The sequence below is a fragment of the Pantherophis guttatus genome, chromosome 1 (genome assembly GCF_059756535.1).
Source record: "Pantherophis guttatus breed Tessera chromosome 1, ASM5975653v1, whole genome shotgun sequence".
Taxonomy (NCBI): Eukaryota; Metazoa; Chordata; class Lepidosauria; order Squamata; family Colubridae; genus Pantherophis; species Pantherophis guttatus.
The window spans coordinates 305,616,192-305,633,400 of record NC_142063.1 but is presented as its reverse complement, the minus strand read 5'-3'; the positions used below and the strand labels follow the sequence as shown (position 1 = coordinate 305,633,400).

General features: G+C 39.2%; 1 protein-coding gene across 2 annotated transcripts in view; it reads right to left on the bottom strand.

The window, feature by feature from the left end:
* The window catches only part of TTC7A (tetratricopeptide repeat domain 7A), a 177,810-nt gene that overhangs the window by 156,991 nt on the left and 3,610 nt on the right, over nt 1-17,209 (bottom strand). For both annotated transcript variants that reach the window (XM_034427621.3, XM_034427623.3), the window contains exons 2-5: nt 16,566-16,729; nt 12,857-13,025; nt 3,458-3,588; nt 746-867 (exon numbers count right to left, since the gene is read on the bottom strand). In XM_034427621.3, the coding sequence (XP_034283512.1) occupies nt 746-867; nt 3,458-3,588; nt 12,857-13,025; nt 16,566-16,729 (586 nt within the window). The remainder of the gene's footprint in view (nt 1-745; nt 868-3,457; nt 3,589-12,856; nt 13,026-16,565; nt 16,730-17,209) is intronic.

The following is a 17,209-nucleotide window of genomic DNA, read 5'->3' as shown; positions in this document are numbered from 1 at the left end:
CATCTGAATTTTGATCACATGATCATGGGGATGCCGCAAAGGTCTAACTGTGAAAAATGGCCATGCCACTTTTTTCAGTGCTGTTGTAACTCTGAACGGTCACTAAACGAACTTTTGTAAGTTGAGGACTACCTGCATCTCGGCAAGACTAGCAAATCCATTCCTGCTACTCAGTCATAAATTGGACAAGTGAAGGACCTTACTTCAACATCTCCTTATTTCATATGAATGTACAACATCATGCAATTTCAAGCAATTCTTGCTTGTATCTTTTACAGGTAGTCCTTGACTTACAATAGTTGGTTTAGTGACCATTCAAAGTTATAATGGTAGTGAAAAAAGGGACTTATGATCGTTCTTCACTTACAACCTTTGCAGCATCCCTATCATCACATGATCAAAATTCAGATGCTTGGCAACTGACTCATATTTATGACAGTTGCAGTGCCCCGGGGTCAGGTGATCAACTTTTACGACCTTCTGATAAGCAAAGTCAACGGGGAAGCTGGATTCACAGAACAACTGGGTTACTAACTTATTAACTGCAGTGATTAACTGAACAACTGTGGCAAGAAAAGTCATAAAATGGGGCAAAACTCACTTAACTAATTTTCTCACTTAACAACAGAAATTTTGGGCTCAATTGTGGTTGTAAGTAGAGGACTACCTGTATTACCTACAGGTAGCTTTGAACAGAACAACCTCCAAAGCTTTTTATGTGAAACCATGTTTATTATATACCTACCCTCTCTTTAAATGAGCCACATATGCACTCTGCAGAGCTGCTTCCAGGAAGTAAGGAAGTTCAAAATCCAAGGAAGACATATGACTGCCTTTTAGGCTTCTTGTATGTGTATTATTAAAGCTCTGGTAATAGAAGGGGGGGGGAGAGAGAGAGAGAGATTACAGATACAGTAAATATGAACAATAATTTTGCTTAATGCTTATTCTATTCTTCCAAAAGATCAGAGAAAATGACTAATATAAAGGAAAGGGAATGGGGTAAAGATAATTTGAAATTTGCTTTTAATTACAATTGTTATTTCTTTATAGTTTGGCCATTTTTTGTGCTGGTTTCACAAGGGTGGCCTTATATTTCCCTCTGTATTTCTGGCAATATACTAAACAGATATACATAATTTAAGAGTCGCAAATTATAAACAAAAGAACAACTGAAACCACAAGTGGTAGCCTACTATAGGCTCAACAGCTCCCTCCTTTCTATTCTTTAACTGAAACTGAAAAAACAGAAAAGTGGTCAAGCATCTGAGTCCTGGGTCCCATAAATTGGATGGATTACAAATCAAGGCTTCCCCTTCTATGAGCCCGAAATTAGGGCTGTGCAGTGCCTTGAAGGGAAAAACGTTTTGAAGGGGGAAAAAGTGGTTTGGAGTGCATGGAGACATTTGTACTCTTGGAAACTCCTAAAAGTTGCTGCATTTTTTTTCCAGCATAGCTGTAGTTTGATCTCACTACAAAAGATGGATTTTGTTTAAGTCCCAAAAGTACTTTTTTCAGAAGGCAACTGGACTTTCTTGTTTTTTCTTTGAAGATGTTTCGCTTCTCACCCAAGAAGCTTTTTCAGCTCTGACTGGATGGTGGGGAATGGAAGGATTTATATTCCTTGCGGACAGCTGGTCATCTGCTTCCTTTTAGAGCACGGATGTCAAACTCGCGGCGTCACATTGCTGTCGTGTGACATACCATGACTTTTTTTCCCCTCGTGGAGCTGGGGTGGGCATGGCCTGCATGTGACGCATCAGGCCCAAGGGCCGCCAGTTTGACAGGGCCTGTTTTAGAGGGTCGTTGAAGCACTTGGAGATTTATATTCCTTGCAGACAGCTGGTCATTTGCATTCTTTTAAATAGTCATTGAGGCCAATTGGAGGTTTATCTGTGTCCTCAGGGTCACCTGAGTAGTGCAAATTGTTCCTGTAGTCTGTAACCATTAGCACTACTCAGGCGACCCTGAGGACACAGATAAACCCCCAATTGGCCTCAATGACTATTTAAAAGAATGCAAATGACCAGCTGTCTGCAAGGAATATAAATCCTTCCATTCCCCAGCATCCAATCAGAGCTGAAGAAGCTTCTTGGATGAGAAGCAAAACGTTTTCAAAGAAAAAACAAGGAAGTCCAGTCGCCTCCTGAAAAAGCACCTTTGGGACAACCATGACCTGGATGACTGACAACCTCTACAGACATTTGGTTTAAGGCACTGACAGTGGATATTGCATTAGTCCCATGCACAGTCCAAAGCACCTTCAAATCCAAGCAACTGAACAGACCTAATAGATTATTCAGTAGTCTGTAATTAGATTACCATCTTTACCAGCTGGGCAGCACAATAACATCTGCAGCAATTTGCAATCTGCAATGATGTCAGACTGTGTCAGTTACAATTAAATCTTCCCATCTTCTACGTGAAGCTACTGTATTTGCATGGTAACGTAAAGATGCACATTGTCCCTTTTGTGGATGCACATCAATCTTGATTGATCACAAAAAAGCTAAAGAGGATCAAACTTACTTAGTAGCTCAATGGGATGCTGCTAAATGCACGAATTAAAACATCCTAGAAGATTATGGCAATCCCACTTCCATATTGCTGCCAAGAAAATACCATGGGTGGATCAGGAATTGAATATGACTTGAAGATTTTTCTTTACTCAAATGTAAAATAATTTAATTTGAATTATCTTGAGTTTAAGATAATTCCTGACCCCAATATACAAAACAAAAGAGGAACTTGGTATGTACCCATTATCAGATTTCTAATTGAGCTAAGATGACCTTCCAATTTTAAAGGTAAATTGATTGTAGGGAAAAAAATAATCTTCATTTTAGATAAATACTGTACAGTAAAGGTATATAACCTGGTTTTGCATAAAGTACAGCTGATATATCCTGTTTCCCCCAAAATAAGAGATCCCCTGATAATAAGCCCAATCGGGCTTTTGAGTGCATGGCAATAAGGCCAAGCGCTTATTTCAGGGTTCAAAAAAATATAAGACAGGGTCTTATTTTTGGGAAAACACGGTAGCGTGTATTGTTCAAAATCTGGCATTTTTCCTCAGAATCTTAAATTTTTATCTGTGGCATTTTAGTGATTTTTCAAACCTGTGTTCTGAAATTCAATATTGAGAAAGCTGGCAAAATGTGATGCTAAAATATAAAATTACGTACAGGGGTCTGATTCAAATTCCCATTCAGCTTGTGCGCATGAAGTCTTGGGCTATTTGGACTTAACCACCTCAGAGAAGTATTATATGAGCAAAAGAGAGCAACATCTTGAGCACATTGGAGGGAGAACGTAATAAAACTGAACATCAGGCAGGGTCTCAGAGTATATAATTTGGCACATTTCCTGGCTTTCGTTTAATGGAGAAAAAGTGAAACAGTGATACAAATCCTTGGGAAATGCTAAGGGGGGCTCCTTTGAGCTGACACTTATTTACCTTCTCCATTTCTTGCAGGAAAATCTGAGCAATTACACATGCCCTTTCAAAGCAAGTCATGACTTCCTCTTCTCTTTCTAACAGCCGGACTTGGGAAGCAATGGAATTGGGTGAGCGTTCCAGTGCCAAGCCTGTGAAGACAGCAACAGTGACTCTTCAATGCCATGCTGAAAAGTACTAACCATCAATTAGTTCTCACTTTGTGCAACCATCCCCATAATCTTCTCTACCTAGAGAAACCTAACAGAGCTGGAGGTTATATAGTTGAGTGAATTTAGACCTTTTAACCCGATCTGTCATAGTGCCTCAGAAATAGTATCTCCTCAAAGACCTGTATGGCCTCTGCCATAACCAGGCTGAAAAAAAAATTCCAAATAAAAAAAAATTCCCTCCAGATCTTGAGTTAGGATGAATGGCAATCCTTCTGCTTTGGTGTTACCTGTTAGTTTGAATGGTTTTTTCCCTCAAAGGTGCACAATTCTTTCTGTTTTACAGAAGAGGCTATACTTCCTGAGAATGCTCAGGAAGATAAATCTATCTCAGCATCTACTACTACGTCCTACTATCGCAGCACAATTGAGAGTGTCCTGACATACGGCATTCTTGCATGGTATGAGAGCAGCTCTGTAGAAGAGAAAAAATCTCTACAGAGAATCATTAAAACTGCCCAGAATATTATCGGACTCCAGCTACCAGCCCTGGGCGACATCTTCGAATCTCGCTGTTTGAGAAAGTTGCATAACATTCTCAGAGACTCTTCCCATCCTGCTTATAATCTTTTTGGACTGTTGCCTTCTGGCAAAAGATACAGAACAATTAAAACTCGGACCACACGTTTTCTGAATAGTTTTTATCCCAGAGCTATAATTGCACTCAACAATGAACTAAAGGGCCACCATCAGTGAGCTGTTGGACAGTATTACTTGGTCTGTTGTGTGGATGTTTGGGTGGTTTAGGGGTGGGGAATTGTGCTGGGTGGGAGTGTGTTTGGGGATTGTTATGTGTGTTGGACCTGGTCTTTGGGTGTTAAGTGAATTTCGTTGTATGGGTATATTGTGTATATACATACAATGACAATAAAGTTATTATTCTTATTGTGGTTCTTGGGGTTCTTTTTTAATGTTGTACACTTCCCAGAATTTCATAAAGTTATGCAGTTGTCTGTATATGATACACAAATAAATACAGGTAGCCCTTGACTTACTGTATGTTGTAACAGAGTCCAGAATTTCCACTATAAGTGATGATGGTGTAAATCGAGACAATCATGTGACCAGACCTGATTTTATGACGTTTTTGGAGCTGTTGTTAAGCAAATGCTGTAGCCATTAAGTGAATGTGGTGGTTGTTAAGTAAATCAATGCATTCCTGTGGGCATTCTTTTTTTACCGGAAACCAGTTGAAAAGGCCAGGAACTGGCAAAAAAACATCATTAATCTAGGTCGCATGACCACGGAATACCAGGAGTGAGTCTGGGTGGTGTACAGCAAATATCATTGGAGAGAAGACTATGCAGTCCCAATCTGGAGGAGCAGTGGTGGGTTGCCCCCAGTTCAGATCAGTTCGCAAGAACCGATAGTAAAACCGGCAGGAGGCTCTGCCCACTGACCTGGACGTCATCATAGGTGATCTGTGCATGTGCATAAGCACACAGGCGAGATGCGAACTGGTGGTAAAAGTAAGTAGAACCCACCCTGTGGAGGAGGGGGGGGGAGATTCAGGATAGCCACACCCCTGAATCTTTCAGGCTGTATTTAGTAGGTTACAAGGTTATAGCTGTAGTCTGGCAAGGTTCTGTCCATTAGATGTACGCAAATAAAGGATTGGATTCAATGGATTTTATTTTGTGATCTTTGGGATTGGGTTTGACATTCTCAGAGCATAGATTATTTCATTATTACATATTATCCCATGTTTTTTTTAAAAAAAAGTGGTAGGGAAACTAACCTTCTAGCTACCATGTAGCTAAATATACATTTGCAATTATATGAGCAACAGCAATAGCACTTACACTTATCTACCACTTCGTAGTGTCTTACAGCACTCTCTAAGCAGTTTACAAAGTCAGCATATTGCCCCCAAGAATCTGGGTCCTCATTTTACCGACCTCGGAAGGATGGAAGGCTGAGTCAACCTTGAGCCGGTGAGAATCGAATTCCTGGCAGTCAGCAGAATTAGCCTGCAATAATGCATTCTAGCCACTGCACCACCGCAGCTCCTGGTGAATATGAGAAATATGCAAGGATATTTTTGAAATTGAAAGGGGATGGTGAGCAAGGTTTTCAGATTCCTAACAGAATTGCAGTAAGAAGCTACAGCATGTACACTGTAAAACTCTCTATTACTCCTAGTTTTGCAGAAAACAAATATTTTAAAAAAAGATCTCTACAGCATGTTCCCTTGTTTCCAGAATGCTACATATATACATGAACACACACACAAAGACAATCATGTGGTTATAAAGACTTTGGACGTCTTTTAACCCAACCCTTCATTGAGGAGAAGAATCCTCAAGCTATCCCAGACAAATGAGTTTTAGGGTTGTTGTTTTTTTTAAAAAAAAACAAATTATATCCTTCCAGTATTGTATTTCAACTATGAGTTCCACCCCACCCGCCCCCATGTTTCACTCATACCACTAATGTTATATTCCACCACCCCACTCCACGCATACTAGGATTTCAAGTTCTTCTGGTTTGTTCTTCGTACTCTGTCAATAAGCAACTGAGCCATTTAGTATCACCCTTCTTAAGCTTGCCTGATGCATCTCCCATTGTACAGTATTTCTGAGCACTCCTTCCTTCTTATCACCTGCTTCCTTGTAAGACTTGATGCCTTTGGGCTTACCGTATGCTTGAATGTGGTTCTGGACATCCCTTCTTCCCCTTCAGATATAAGTTGAAAGCCCACCAGATATGAATTATATTCATTAAATTGTATGTATGTTGAATTATATTATGTTGAATGCAATGAATATATACTGCTCAAAAAAGTAAAGGGAACACAAGCAGAAGACATCCGAGATCTGAATGAATGAAATAGCCTTATTAAATACTTTGTTCTTTACATACAGTAGTTTATATACTGCTCAAACAACTAAAGGGAACACAAAACTACTGTATGTAACGAACGAAGTATTTAATAAGGCTATTTCATTCATTCAGATCTCGGATGTCTTCTGCTTGTGTTCCCTTTATTTTTTTGAGCAGGGTATATTCATTATATCCAGTATAGCATTCATTCATCCTAATAATTTAAAGCAGTTTCTTATGTAAGTATATGTGTGGAATCTGCTTACTGTCCATGAAGTATTATAGGTAAATATAGATACAAATACTTAAGTATGGGACAGACTCAGTTCCACAAATAAGGCCAATTCTAATACCATCTTCTTCTGCCTCTCTAATTAGGACCCTGTATTTCTCCATTCAATACTTATGAAATGTTCTTATCTTCCTTTTCCTCTCTTTAAATGGAAATCATGTAAAGGCATCTTTGCAGACAGAAAGTCCCAAGTTGAATTCCTGGCACCTCCAAGTAAACCTGAAAAAATCCTTCTCTGATCCTCTGTACAAACACAACCACTCATTATAGATAAAACTGAGCTTCAAAGATTAAAAGATCTTATTCAGATATAGCAATTTCCTGAGTTCCTCCTCCCTGTCCCTAACTATTTTGTTCTTAGCTACCTTTTATACTGTACTCCATACTCCAGGGTTTTTTTCTTCAACATGCCTACACAGTCAGCCTGGAAATGGGAACAGAATGTACGGAGGAGACTGCAAGAGCCCTTCCATTTATTACTGCTAATCTTACAAGACCTGAACTTTGCCTGCTGATGCAGTCTTAAATTCAACAATTAAAATTGTATGGGTCATTTCTCTCTCTCTCTGTCTGTCTCTCCCTGTCTCTCCCCACCCCCAATATCAGAAGTGAAAATCCTTGCAAAAGCAATCCATTAAAAGCCATACCAAATGAAAGAATGGACAATCTGTTGTCCCCCAGAACAAGCTGTTACCCATAAACTCTACCTAGCATTTCTTTGGGAAATTCAACCTATCTAAAATGGGAACTCCAACACTTTATACTATAGTGGGAAAAGGTAAATATGTATACAAAGAAGTATATAGTACTTTATACTCCAATGGGAAAAAGTAAAGATGAGAAGTTTTATTCTGGCCCATATACCATGTTATGAATCAAACTGCTTCCTGGATTGCACTAAAAATCACTTGGATTTTTTTCATTATGCAGATTCATTATGACATTTGTTTCTTCCATCCACACACAAACTTGCATATATACATAGTAATTTAAATAAATTTGAACAATAATACACAGGAGCATAAGCATAGAGAAACATCTGGCCTGGTCTTGCTAGCAAAAATATATCCCAATATACACCCCAACTGTTGGAAATGTGGCCATGGTCAAGGCACCTTCTTTCACATGTGGTGGACATGCCAGGAAGCGAAAGGATACTGGAATAAAATTAGGAGGTGGTTAAATGAAATAATAGATGAAGATATTGAATTAACACCAGAGATTTTCCTCCTGGGAATAATAAAGAAGCCATATAGAAAGGAAATGATACATTTAATGATCCATATAATTACAGCCGCCAGATTGGCATATGCACAGTACTGGAAAGAGAAAACTCAACCACCAGAAGAGCTTACAATTAAGAAAATACTCGAGTGCGCAGAGATGACTAAATTAACCTATGAATTAAATGATGAGAAGATAGTTTATTATTTGGTGTGGGAAAGGTGGTATAAGTGGTTGCATGATAAAATGAAAGGAAGACCTAAAGGTGTGCAAAATATTGATTAAAAGTGAGCTGAAATATCACCAAGTATTATTTATGTAAATAGTTAAAACACTGTACATCTGATAGTAACTGAAAATGTTATTATATTTATATGTTTTATGTCTTTGTCTGAATGTTTTGTTCCTCTTTTTTTCTATTTTTTTTTTATTTCTGTTTTGTTTGTAAAAAACCTCAATAAAGTTTCTATTAAAAAAAAAAAAGCATAGAGAAACATCTTGCTGAAAGATCCCAAATTCTCAACAGCACTAACAGAACTGAGCACATCATTTGGAACCAAATATTAAGCAAAGTACTATGAGCACCATCCCAACAACTATTGCTGTTCTTAACACCAGACTATGGTGTCAATCTTTTTATAGTGATCTAATAAACTTGCAGGGGATTCTGGCTGATCAATTAGTGGGGTTACAAGGGGAATAAGAAGAAGGCAACCAAGTTAATCTGCATAGCGGATTTCTCCCAAAAGTTATGCCGGGTGTTTTTGTTCAGGAAATCAATAATCCTATGGCGAAAAAAATGATGATTGACCATTGGGGTATAGGAGGTACAGTATATAGGATGAAGGTGGAGGGAGTGCCTGGTGTTCCTCATCCCAGAGGAAAGACGGGTGCCTACTTTTCCCACCAAGAAGTAACAATGGGTGCAATGGGAAAAGAACCTGAGAAATCCACCAATCGCTGCCCTTGAAACTGCCCCACATTGAATTCATAAGGACAGTTTCTCACTGCTGACGCATAGTAAAACTTGGTCAGTGCAAAGTACAACAATATAGTTTTCTGTCGACTCAAGGATGGGACAAATGCATATTACTCAGCTGTGAGGAAAGGTTTTCATTCCTGGTGGAATTTTGCTTGGTATTCTTAAGGATTGTATTCTGTTCAGAGAAATTGAGCTAGGGCAGTGATGGCTAACCTTTTTGCCGTTGCATGCCAAAACCAGGGAGGAGCGTGGGGGGTCGAGTATGTGCAAGCCCACAACCATAATTCAATGTGCCCCGCCCCACGTGCATGCATGTGCAACCCCTCCGTGCTCCCCCCGGTTTTGGCATGTAATGGCACGGTGGGTCCGGTAGGCCTGTTTTTTACTCTCCCCAAGCTCCAGAGGCTTTCTAGGAGCCTGGGGAGGCCTGTTTCCCGACTTCCGGTGGGCCCGAAAGGCCCGAAAATCAGCTGGCCAAAGCACGCATGCGTGCTGGAGCTGAGCTAGGGCAACACTCGCGTGCCCACAGATATGGCTCTGCGTGCCACCTGTGGCACGCGTGCCATAGGTTCGTCATCACGGATCTAGGGTCTAGGTTCCAGTGTCATGGAAGGCCAAAAGGCAGAAGAGATTGGCTTGGGGAGACTGCATGAAATTAGGCAAAAGCCTGCATTTCCATTCTATAAAGTGCTACAGGCTGGCTTAAGGAACCAAATCTTTAATAACAACATGTAGCACCTGTGCCTTCCCCAAGAGATCAGATATATTTTCCAATGCTTACTTGTTATTGTGGTCAAAAGGTAGCACTCCTTCAGAAGTATTACAGGATCTAATCAGGACAGCCAAACAAACTCAATCTAAAAACTGCTACTTTGGGTAAAAACCAAGTCCTTTGTTGACAGTTTTAAGTCTTAAAACAGGGCAGCTCCAGGGCCACATGTGGTTCCCAAGCACCCAGAGTTCCCTTGGTTTGAGTACACAGTAAGTTTTTGTTTTATTTCATTCTTTTGCTCATTTTTGAGTAAGCGATTTAAGATGCCCTAAGATTTACAGAGGGTTAAGTACTTCTTTCATTTATTAAAATGGAAAAAAAAAAGTCTTTTCCTCCAAAACCACAACTTCCTCCTACTTGAGTTCTAAGAGGCAACATGCGTGGTTCACACCTTCGCAAATCTTAAGATATGTTTTACTTCAAAACCATCTAAAAAGAGATTGAAATATTTAGCCACCTCCAGTCCAGTGACATCTTAACCACCCCAGCTATGCCTTCTGCAGAGGCAAATAAATATGAAAGCATGGCCTTGACTTTGCACATTCATATTCAAGACTAGGGCTTCCATTGCTCTTGGGTGTCTTCAAAAGAGTGACCGTTGCATCTGAAAGACAAAGGTCACTCTTTGAAGAACAGCAAAGTTCATATCTTGGACGGGGAGGGGACCACTGATTTGAGAGCGAGATCAAAGAGGCCATCCATATTACAATTGAATAGCCCTCTCTTAAATGGTGGTGGTGGGGAATATTATACCACCTATGCCCAGTGGTGAAAGCTGAACTGGTTCGCTATCGGTCCACTAGCCGTGGATGCGCACTGCGCACCAAGCATGCACTGTGCGTGCACTGCACGCACATGCACAGTATGCACCAAAAGGAGGCTTGGGTAAGTAGAACAGCAGGGGGGGATCAGCTGTACTGCACAATTTAGCTTTGCTAGAAAGCTAAACCAGAAGGCTGAGTCAACCTTGAGCCTGGTAAGATTCGAACTGCCAAACTGCAGGCAGCCGGCAGTTAGCAGAAGTAGCCTGCAGTACTGCACTCTAACTACTGCGCCACCGCGGTAAGCAGGAAAGGCCTATTTAAATTAAATAATTAAGCGAACTAGGATACTTCATAGACTATCTGATGTCCACAAAAGCAAAAGTGGGCAGGTAGGCTAGCAAAAAGAAATTCTTGTGAATTAGGAACTTTTCATGGTAGCAAATAAAATCATAATAAAATATACACTCTGTAAGTAAGTCAGACATGTCAACGTTTCTAATGATTTCTTATCATTAACTGGAGGATATCATTTCTAAATGCTTAAGCCTTTCTAATCCAATAGCTACAGCCATTCACAAATAGGTACCAATGATGCATTCCCCAAAGCCAACAGAATAGCAGAGACACTCTAAACCAGGGGTCTCCAACCTTGGCAACTTTAAGCTTTGCTGGCTGAGGAATTTTGGGAGTTGAAGTTCACAAGTCTTAAAGTTGCCAAGGTTGGAGACTCCTGTTCTAAACTGTGGCCCCTTGGGGGAACAGGAAGTACAGATCAGTGTGATGCCTGATGTTCAAAAGGTTCATTGCAATAGTAACATGGTGTTTTAACTTTGATTTTTACATACCAGTTGAAGGTATCTGATCATTCCAGCCCTCTATTCACCTAATAAGTGGATTGGTATGCTGAAAAGGTTAGAAGAGGATAGGCAGAGAGCAACTACTTCAGCAGCAGTCATAAACAGCACTGAAAGGAAACAGAAGATGAAGAATGCAAGCAGAGGTATTTTTTCCAGGTTTCCCAGAAAAACAGCTGAATCATAAACCCTTGGATAACTTCCCTCTCTTCCAAACATCGAATAAAAAGACACATACAGAAGAGATTATTATTATTATTATTATTATTATTATTATTATTATTATTATTATTATGTTGAAAATGCAGCAAAGAGAAACGTAAGTATACTACAAAGGAAAGGAGAACCAAATATTGTCAGTTTGATAAGCACTAAAAAGCTATAGAAAGAGCCCATGGTGTGATCTGCCAATAGAGTGGGTCTTAAAACTGATCCAGTTTTTTTTCCCCTTGGTCTGAAATATTGTCATTACCCCCACAAAAGAAACCAGACTTCATTGTTTTGCAGAAGCATCAACCTCAAACTGGATCCATGACCCCTGAACAAGAAATTACTTCGGTACCCCCAGGTTCCGCCCAAATTATCCCCTTGAGCATCCCCAGTTTAAGAACCAACCACTGCTTCCTTACAAACATATTGTCACTTTAGTTTGAGAAGAAGCAAACATCTTGTTTAGGATATTTATTCCCAGTTCATGTCATCAAAGGCAGCACTCTTTGACTTTTTAGATCCTTCACCTGAATCTGTTACATACAATTGAGCTGATTTTTTAAATATATATATATATATTGTCCCTCTTCCTCCACCTTTACTTATTTTTTTACTTATTTTTTCTGCCTTTTTCATAGCTTATCTGCAACATACACAACCTTGTTTAATAGTCATTTACTCTTCCAAAAACACCATGTCATGTACAGTCCAAAGAGTGGAGTAGAGCACTATTTCTCCCGCTTGACAAATTTATGGTACATGGATTTCAATTGTCAGAATTCCCTAGCCAGCATGATATACCATGTTCAGAACAGAAAACCATGACATTTTAAGATACAAATCTGTCGTACTGTATTGTAACGCTGTCATGCTCTCCTATTTTTCTACTTTCTTAAAAAGCAAAATATCATAGAGCTACTGATGTTCCTTGTTGAGTTAATTTCAATCTATTACCAAAGATCAAAGAAACCGAAGAAATATATGGAATGTTGTTTGCTTGTTTTACAAATTGGAAAAAAAAATTGATATATATATAGGGCTAATCAAAAATTCAATATTTTAATCAGGCATAGGTACTGTATTATGTATGAATTAGAATTTTGTTTATTATATTCCATAGCTCATCAGCTTCTTAAAATTTAAACTCAGTGCAACTTCAACTAAATAAAATAAAACGTTTGAAGGATAAAATAAATTTATATGAGCTGATTTTCTACAGCATCATCACATTGAAATCAAAAATCAGTGACCATAGACAACCCCCATTACCTTTAATAACAAAAGCTTCAGTTAGCAGACGCAGCTTGTATAAAGGTTTCTTCTCTATTACAAGGTCTTCGAGGCCAGCTCTTGCATACATGCTTAAAGTCTCTCTGTAACAGCCTTCAATATAATGAAGCTTTGCAAGGAGCAACATTGCTTCTGTCATAACTTTTGGCTGGAAAATTAAAATGTGCATTAGTAATATAATAAAGCTGTAGTTAAACAATGTTTGTTTTGGAAATATTTCCCTGTTCAACATCGCATGGAATCAAGCATTTTGTTAACAAAACCTTAGTGAGCTTTGAGGTACATGGTGAAATATAATGAGTGCAGAATGCAGATCCCTCAGTTAATTTGAAAAATTATAGAGGTTGGACATTCATTTTCTACTGAAATTAATAAGGCAGCTCTTAAGAAGAGGAACATTCTGTGATTACAACAGAGGATCCACATGGTTTCCTGTTATGTGTCAATGGATGGAGCCATCTGAGTTTCTTCCATAAATTTCCAAGAACACTTATCCTATGTGAAGTGGAAGTTTACTAGTGTACTTTGACTGCAGTTTCAAAATTGCTGAAAATATATATTTAGCTTAAAGTTTTGCCCTGTTTTATTTTTTTATCTATATAAAAATATTTGTCAGGGATGGATTCTACTTACCTTTACTACTGGTTTGCAATGGGGCTGCGCGTGCTCTTCTGCGCAAGCGCAGAAGCTTCTGCACATGTGCAGAAGCATTTTCATGATGTCAGGGTCAGTGGGCGGGGCCTCCCGCTGGTTTTACTACTGGTTCTATAGAACCGGTGTGAACCTGGGGCAACCCACCACTGGTGTGTATGTATTTAAAAGTGAACACATTTCAGCTATCCTTTGAAAAGTTACAACACTTCAAACAAGGGAAATTAAATCTTACTCTAATATAATCCTACATCACCCGCTTTTTACATCCAATTTAATTGCAGCACTAGCTGCATACATTCTAAGTAACCATTACCCTGTTTTTACAAAGTATACCAGCTTGAGCATCACAGTGCTATAAAGGCCATCAACCTTGACTAAGCAGATGCCCTAGAATCTTCCTAACGCTATATGAATAAGGCCCAGTTTATGCAGTTTATAGCTTTAAGCAATAGAGAGATTTGAAACACAAAGTGCTTTATTTGTGACAACCAAAAACGTTAAAACTTAAGAACACCACCTCTAAATGGTTGATCCCCGCGTGGTTAGTACAGCTATTTCTCAGTCACATTCACATTCTCCCAAGCAAAAAAAAACCAAGGGCTACTCAATGTTGCCATTTGTAGGAGATAGAATTTGGAAGTTTGCCTCAGAGCATGAAAGTCAGTGCATGGTTAACATAACAACAATAACCACTTTGCTAGTCATTTAAATTAAGTATAAATTAACTCCAAGTGAAAATAAAATGGAAAAATTGGCAGATTTTTTTTTCCATAGTTATGCTAGATCAAATGAATTAGTAACTTATTCCCATACTGGTATCCTCGACTTACAAGAGTTCATTTAGTGACCGTTCAAAGTTACAACAGCACTGAAAAAAGTGACTTATGCACATTTTTCAGTTACAACTGTTGCAGCATGCCCACGGTCACGTGTGTTGTGGTCCGCCAGCAGCCTGTGGAGCTGGCAGCGGAGTCAGACAGTGAGGAGGCTGGGGAGGACAATGGGCTAGTCCTGGAGTCAGAGGAAAGCCCGGACAAGGGCTCTGCATCGGAGGCAGAGATGGGGCCAGGGCCATCTGGGAGCGATGCACGGATTCCGGAGCCTCCAGAGGCGGATAGTAGAGAGGTACAGAGGAACAGGAGGTTCCTAGCATGCGAAGAGCTGCCAGAAGGCAAGAGCAGCTAAAGCAAAAAAGACGACTCGGGAGTAAGGCCAGGAGATGATTGGCCCCTCCCAGAAGGCTTAAAAGAGCAGCAATGGCTCTTGAGATCTTTGTAGGAAAGCAACGTTGCTACATTTGTTTCTTGTCGGCGTCTCTTGCTTCTGAACTTCGTGGGGTTTTGCCAAGAAAAGCCTTTGGCAGGGTGCCAAAGAAGACAAAGGTTGGTGATAAGATCGAAGGACTATTTATGAAGAATTTGTTTTGGAATTAATTTATCTAATAAATTAATCTAATAAAATATGTTTGTTTAGGGCTGATTGTGTCTGGTAATAACTACTTGGGCCTAGGTCATAACAACGTAATCAAAAATGCAGATGCTTGGCAACTGACTCACTTTTATGACAGCTGTAGTATCCCGAGGTCAAGTGATCCCCTTTTGCAACCTTCTGACAAGCAAAGTCAATGGAGAAGCCAGATTCACTTCACAGCTGTGTTACTAATTTAACAACTGCAGTGATTCACTTAACAACTGTGGCAAGAAAGGTCATAAAATGGAGTAAAATTCACTTAGCAACTGTCTCACTTAGCAAAAGAAATTTTGGGCTCACTTGTGGTCGTAAGTCGAGGACTACCTGTATGAGAAATGTGAAATATTTTATCCAGCTTTCCTTATTTTTGGTTATAACACTTGTATAAAACAGTAACTTTCCCAATTTGTAACGAAAACTCATATTAATGAATTAATGTGAGTCTGGACTTTGACAGAGACACAAAATCCCATCATGCTGAATTAAAGCTATGACTCCCAAATAAACTACCCCATGTGGACTTGTTCAAGTAGCAGGCCAAAGAAAGGGTCTCTTGGTAGATTTCATAACAATAAAGTGTACAGTTAGACTGCTCTGCCCATCATGGTGTCTCATTGTTGTTGTTTTAAAAAGAAAGTCTCTTGTCTCATTAGCGCTGCTAAAATAGATCTATAGAAACGTAAGTGGATCTGCAATAAAACATTGTTGGCACTGTTAGAGCTAGAAAAAAAGATGTAGTTGTTTTAATCAGTCAACTGATTTGATTTACTAAAATAGCTACATCCTTTTTCTAGGCTCACATCATTGCTGGGTTGCCCCCGGTTCAGACCAGTTGCAAGAACTGGTAGTAAAACCGGTGGGACGCAGATCATAGGAGATCTGCGCATGCACAGAAGAGCGCGTGCGGGCATGATGCAAACCGGTAGTAAAGGTAAGTAGAACCCACCCCTGGCTCACATAGCATCCTGAGAAAAGATACAAGAGGTGCTGTGCTCATGTTATCACACATTCCAAAGCACCTTCTCAAAGTTATTTTCAAGAGTCTTAGTAGCTTTAATTTGGAAATCCTGGATTTAGCCACTCATGTCTTCCATCATGACACTCTTTTCTATTCCCCACCACCCCATCCCCCATTATTTCCCTTCCTCCAAGTCAGCAATATTTCATGGCCCTTGTTTGTTTGGTCCTCCATGGCCACCCTTGACATCGGTGTCCCTAAATTGTATCTACACTTCTGCAAACCCTCAAAACCTGCTAATACCTTCATTTCTTCATGTGGATGATGCCATTCTAGAAGGGTTGGTTTTGGAGGACAGGATTGCCTATTAATTTATATAGTGCTGAAAATTTAATTTAGTAAATCGTAACAAATCCCAACATTCTTTTGAATAAAAACTGCTGCAGAAAGAAAGCAATTATTTCAGATGTTTATAAATGCATCAGGAATGGTATCAGGGAGATAGGTGAGATTAAAGATTCCAACATTTCGTTATCTAAAACATTTGATTATACATCATTAGCAGTGTTTGGAATGCTCTTTTTTATTTCTATCTAGAATGCCTACCAGTAATTTCCCTCGATTTAGAATGTCAGTCAAAGACTTTTTGGCGTCACTCAGTTTGGGCTCGGTTTTTTCCATTAATGGCATGGTTTCTTTGATTTTGGCAAGGTTCTCTTTTAAGCACAGCTCCAGCAATGCCTCCGCAGCTAGTAGATTCTCATAGTCTTCTGCAAGACATAGTCAATGGAATAAAAAATTACACACTGTGTTATGTTCCCATATATAGCAGGATAGAAAGCTAAACATAGAATTTTAACCATTATATAAACATTTCCTCGCATAAGGAAATTTGCCCAGAGTGCAAAAATTGTTTATGCAATAGGAATCCTACTTAAGTGATCAGCTATACATTTATAGACATTTCATAGAAGCTTTCTTATTTAGGCATATAAATGAATGTCCTGTGTCGCGTATTCTACTTCAGATTTGTAAATACGAACTCTTTAGAGAAATAAACACCAGTTTGTTCTGCTGGCTTATTTAAAGAAATGGACAGAATTTGATTCAGTCATGAAAACTTTATTGGAAATAAAATCACAATTATTTATATAAATGTCTTGTTACTATGTTCTAGAAACCTAATCAATAAGATGTTATAAATCCAAATTTTGTTGCAGGCTTCTTTATACTTACATAGTAAATAAGAA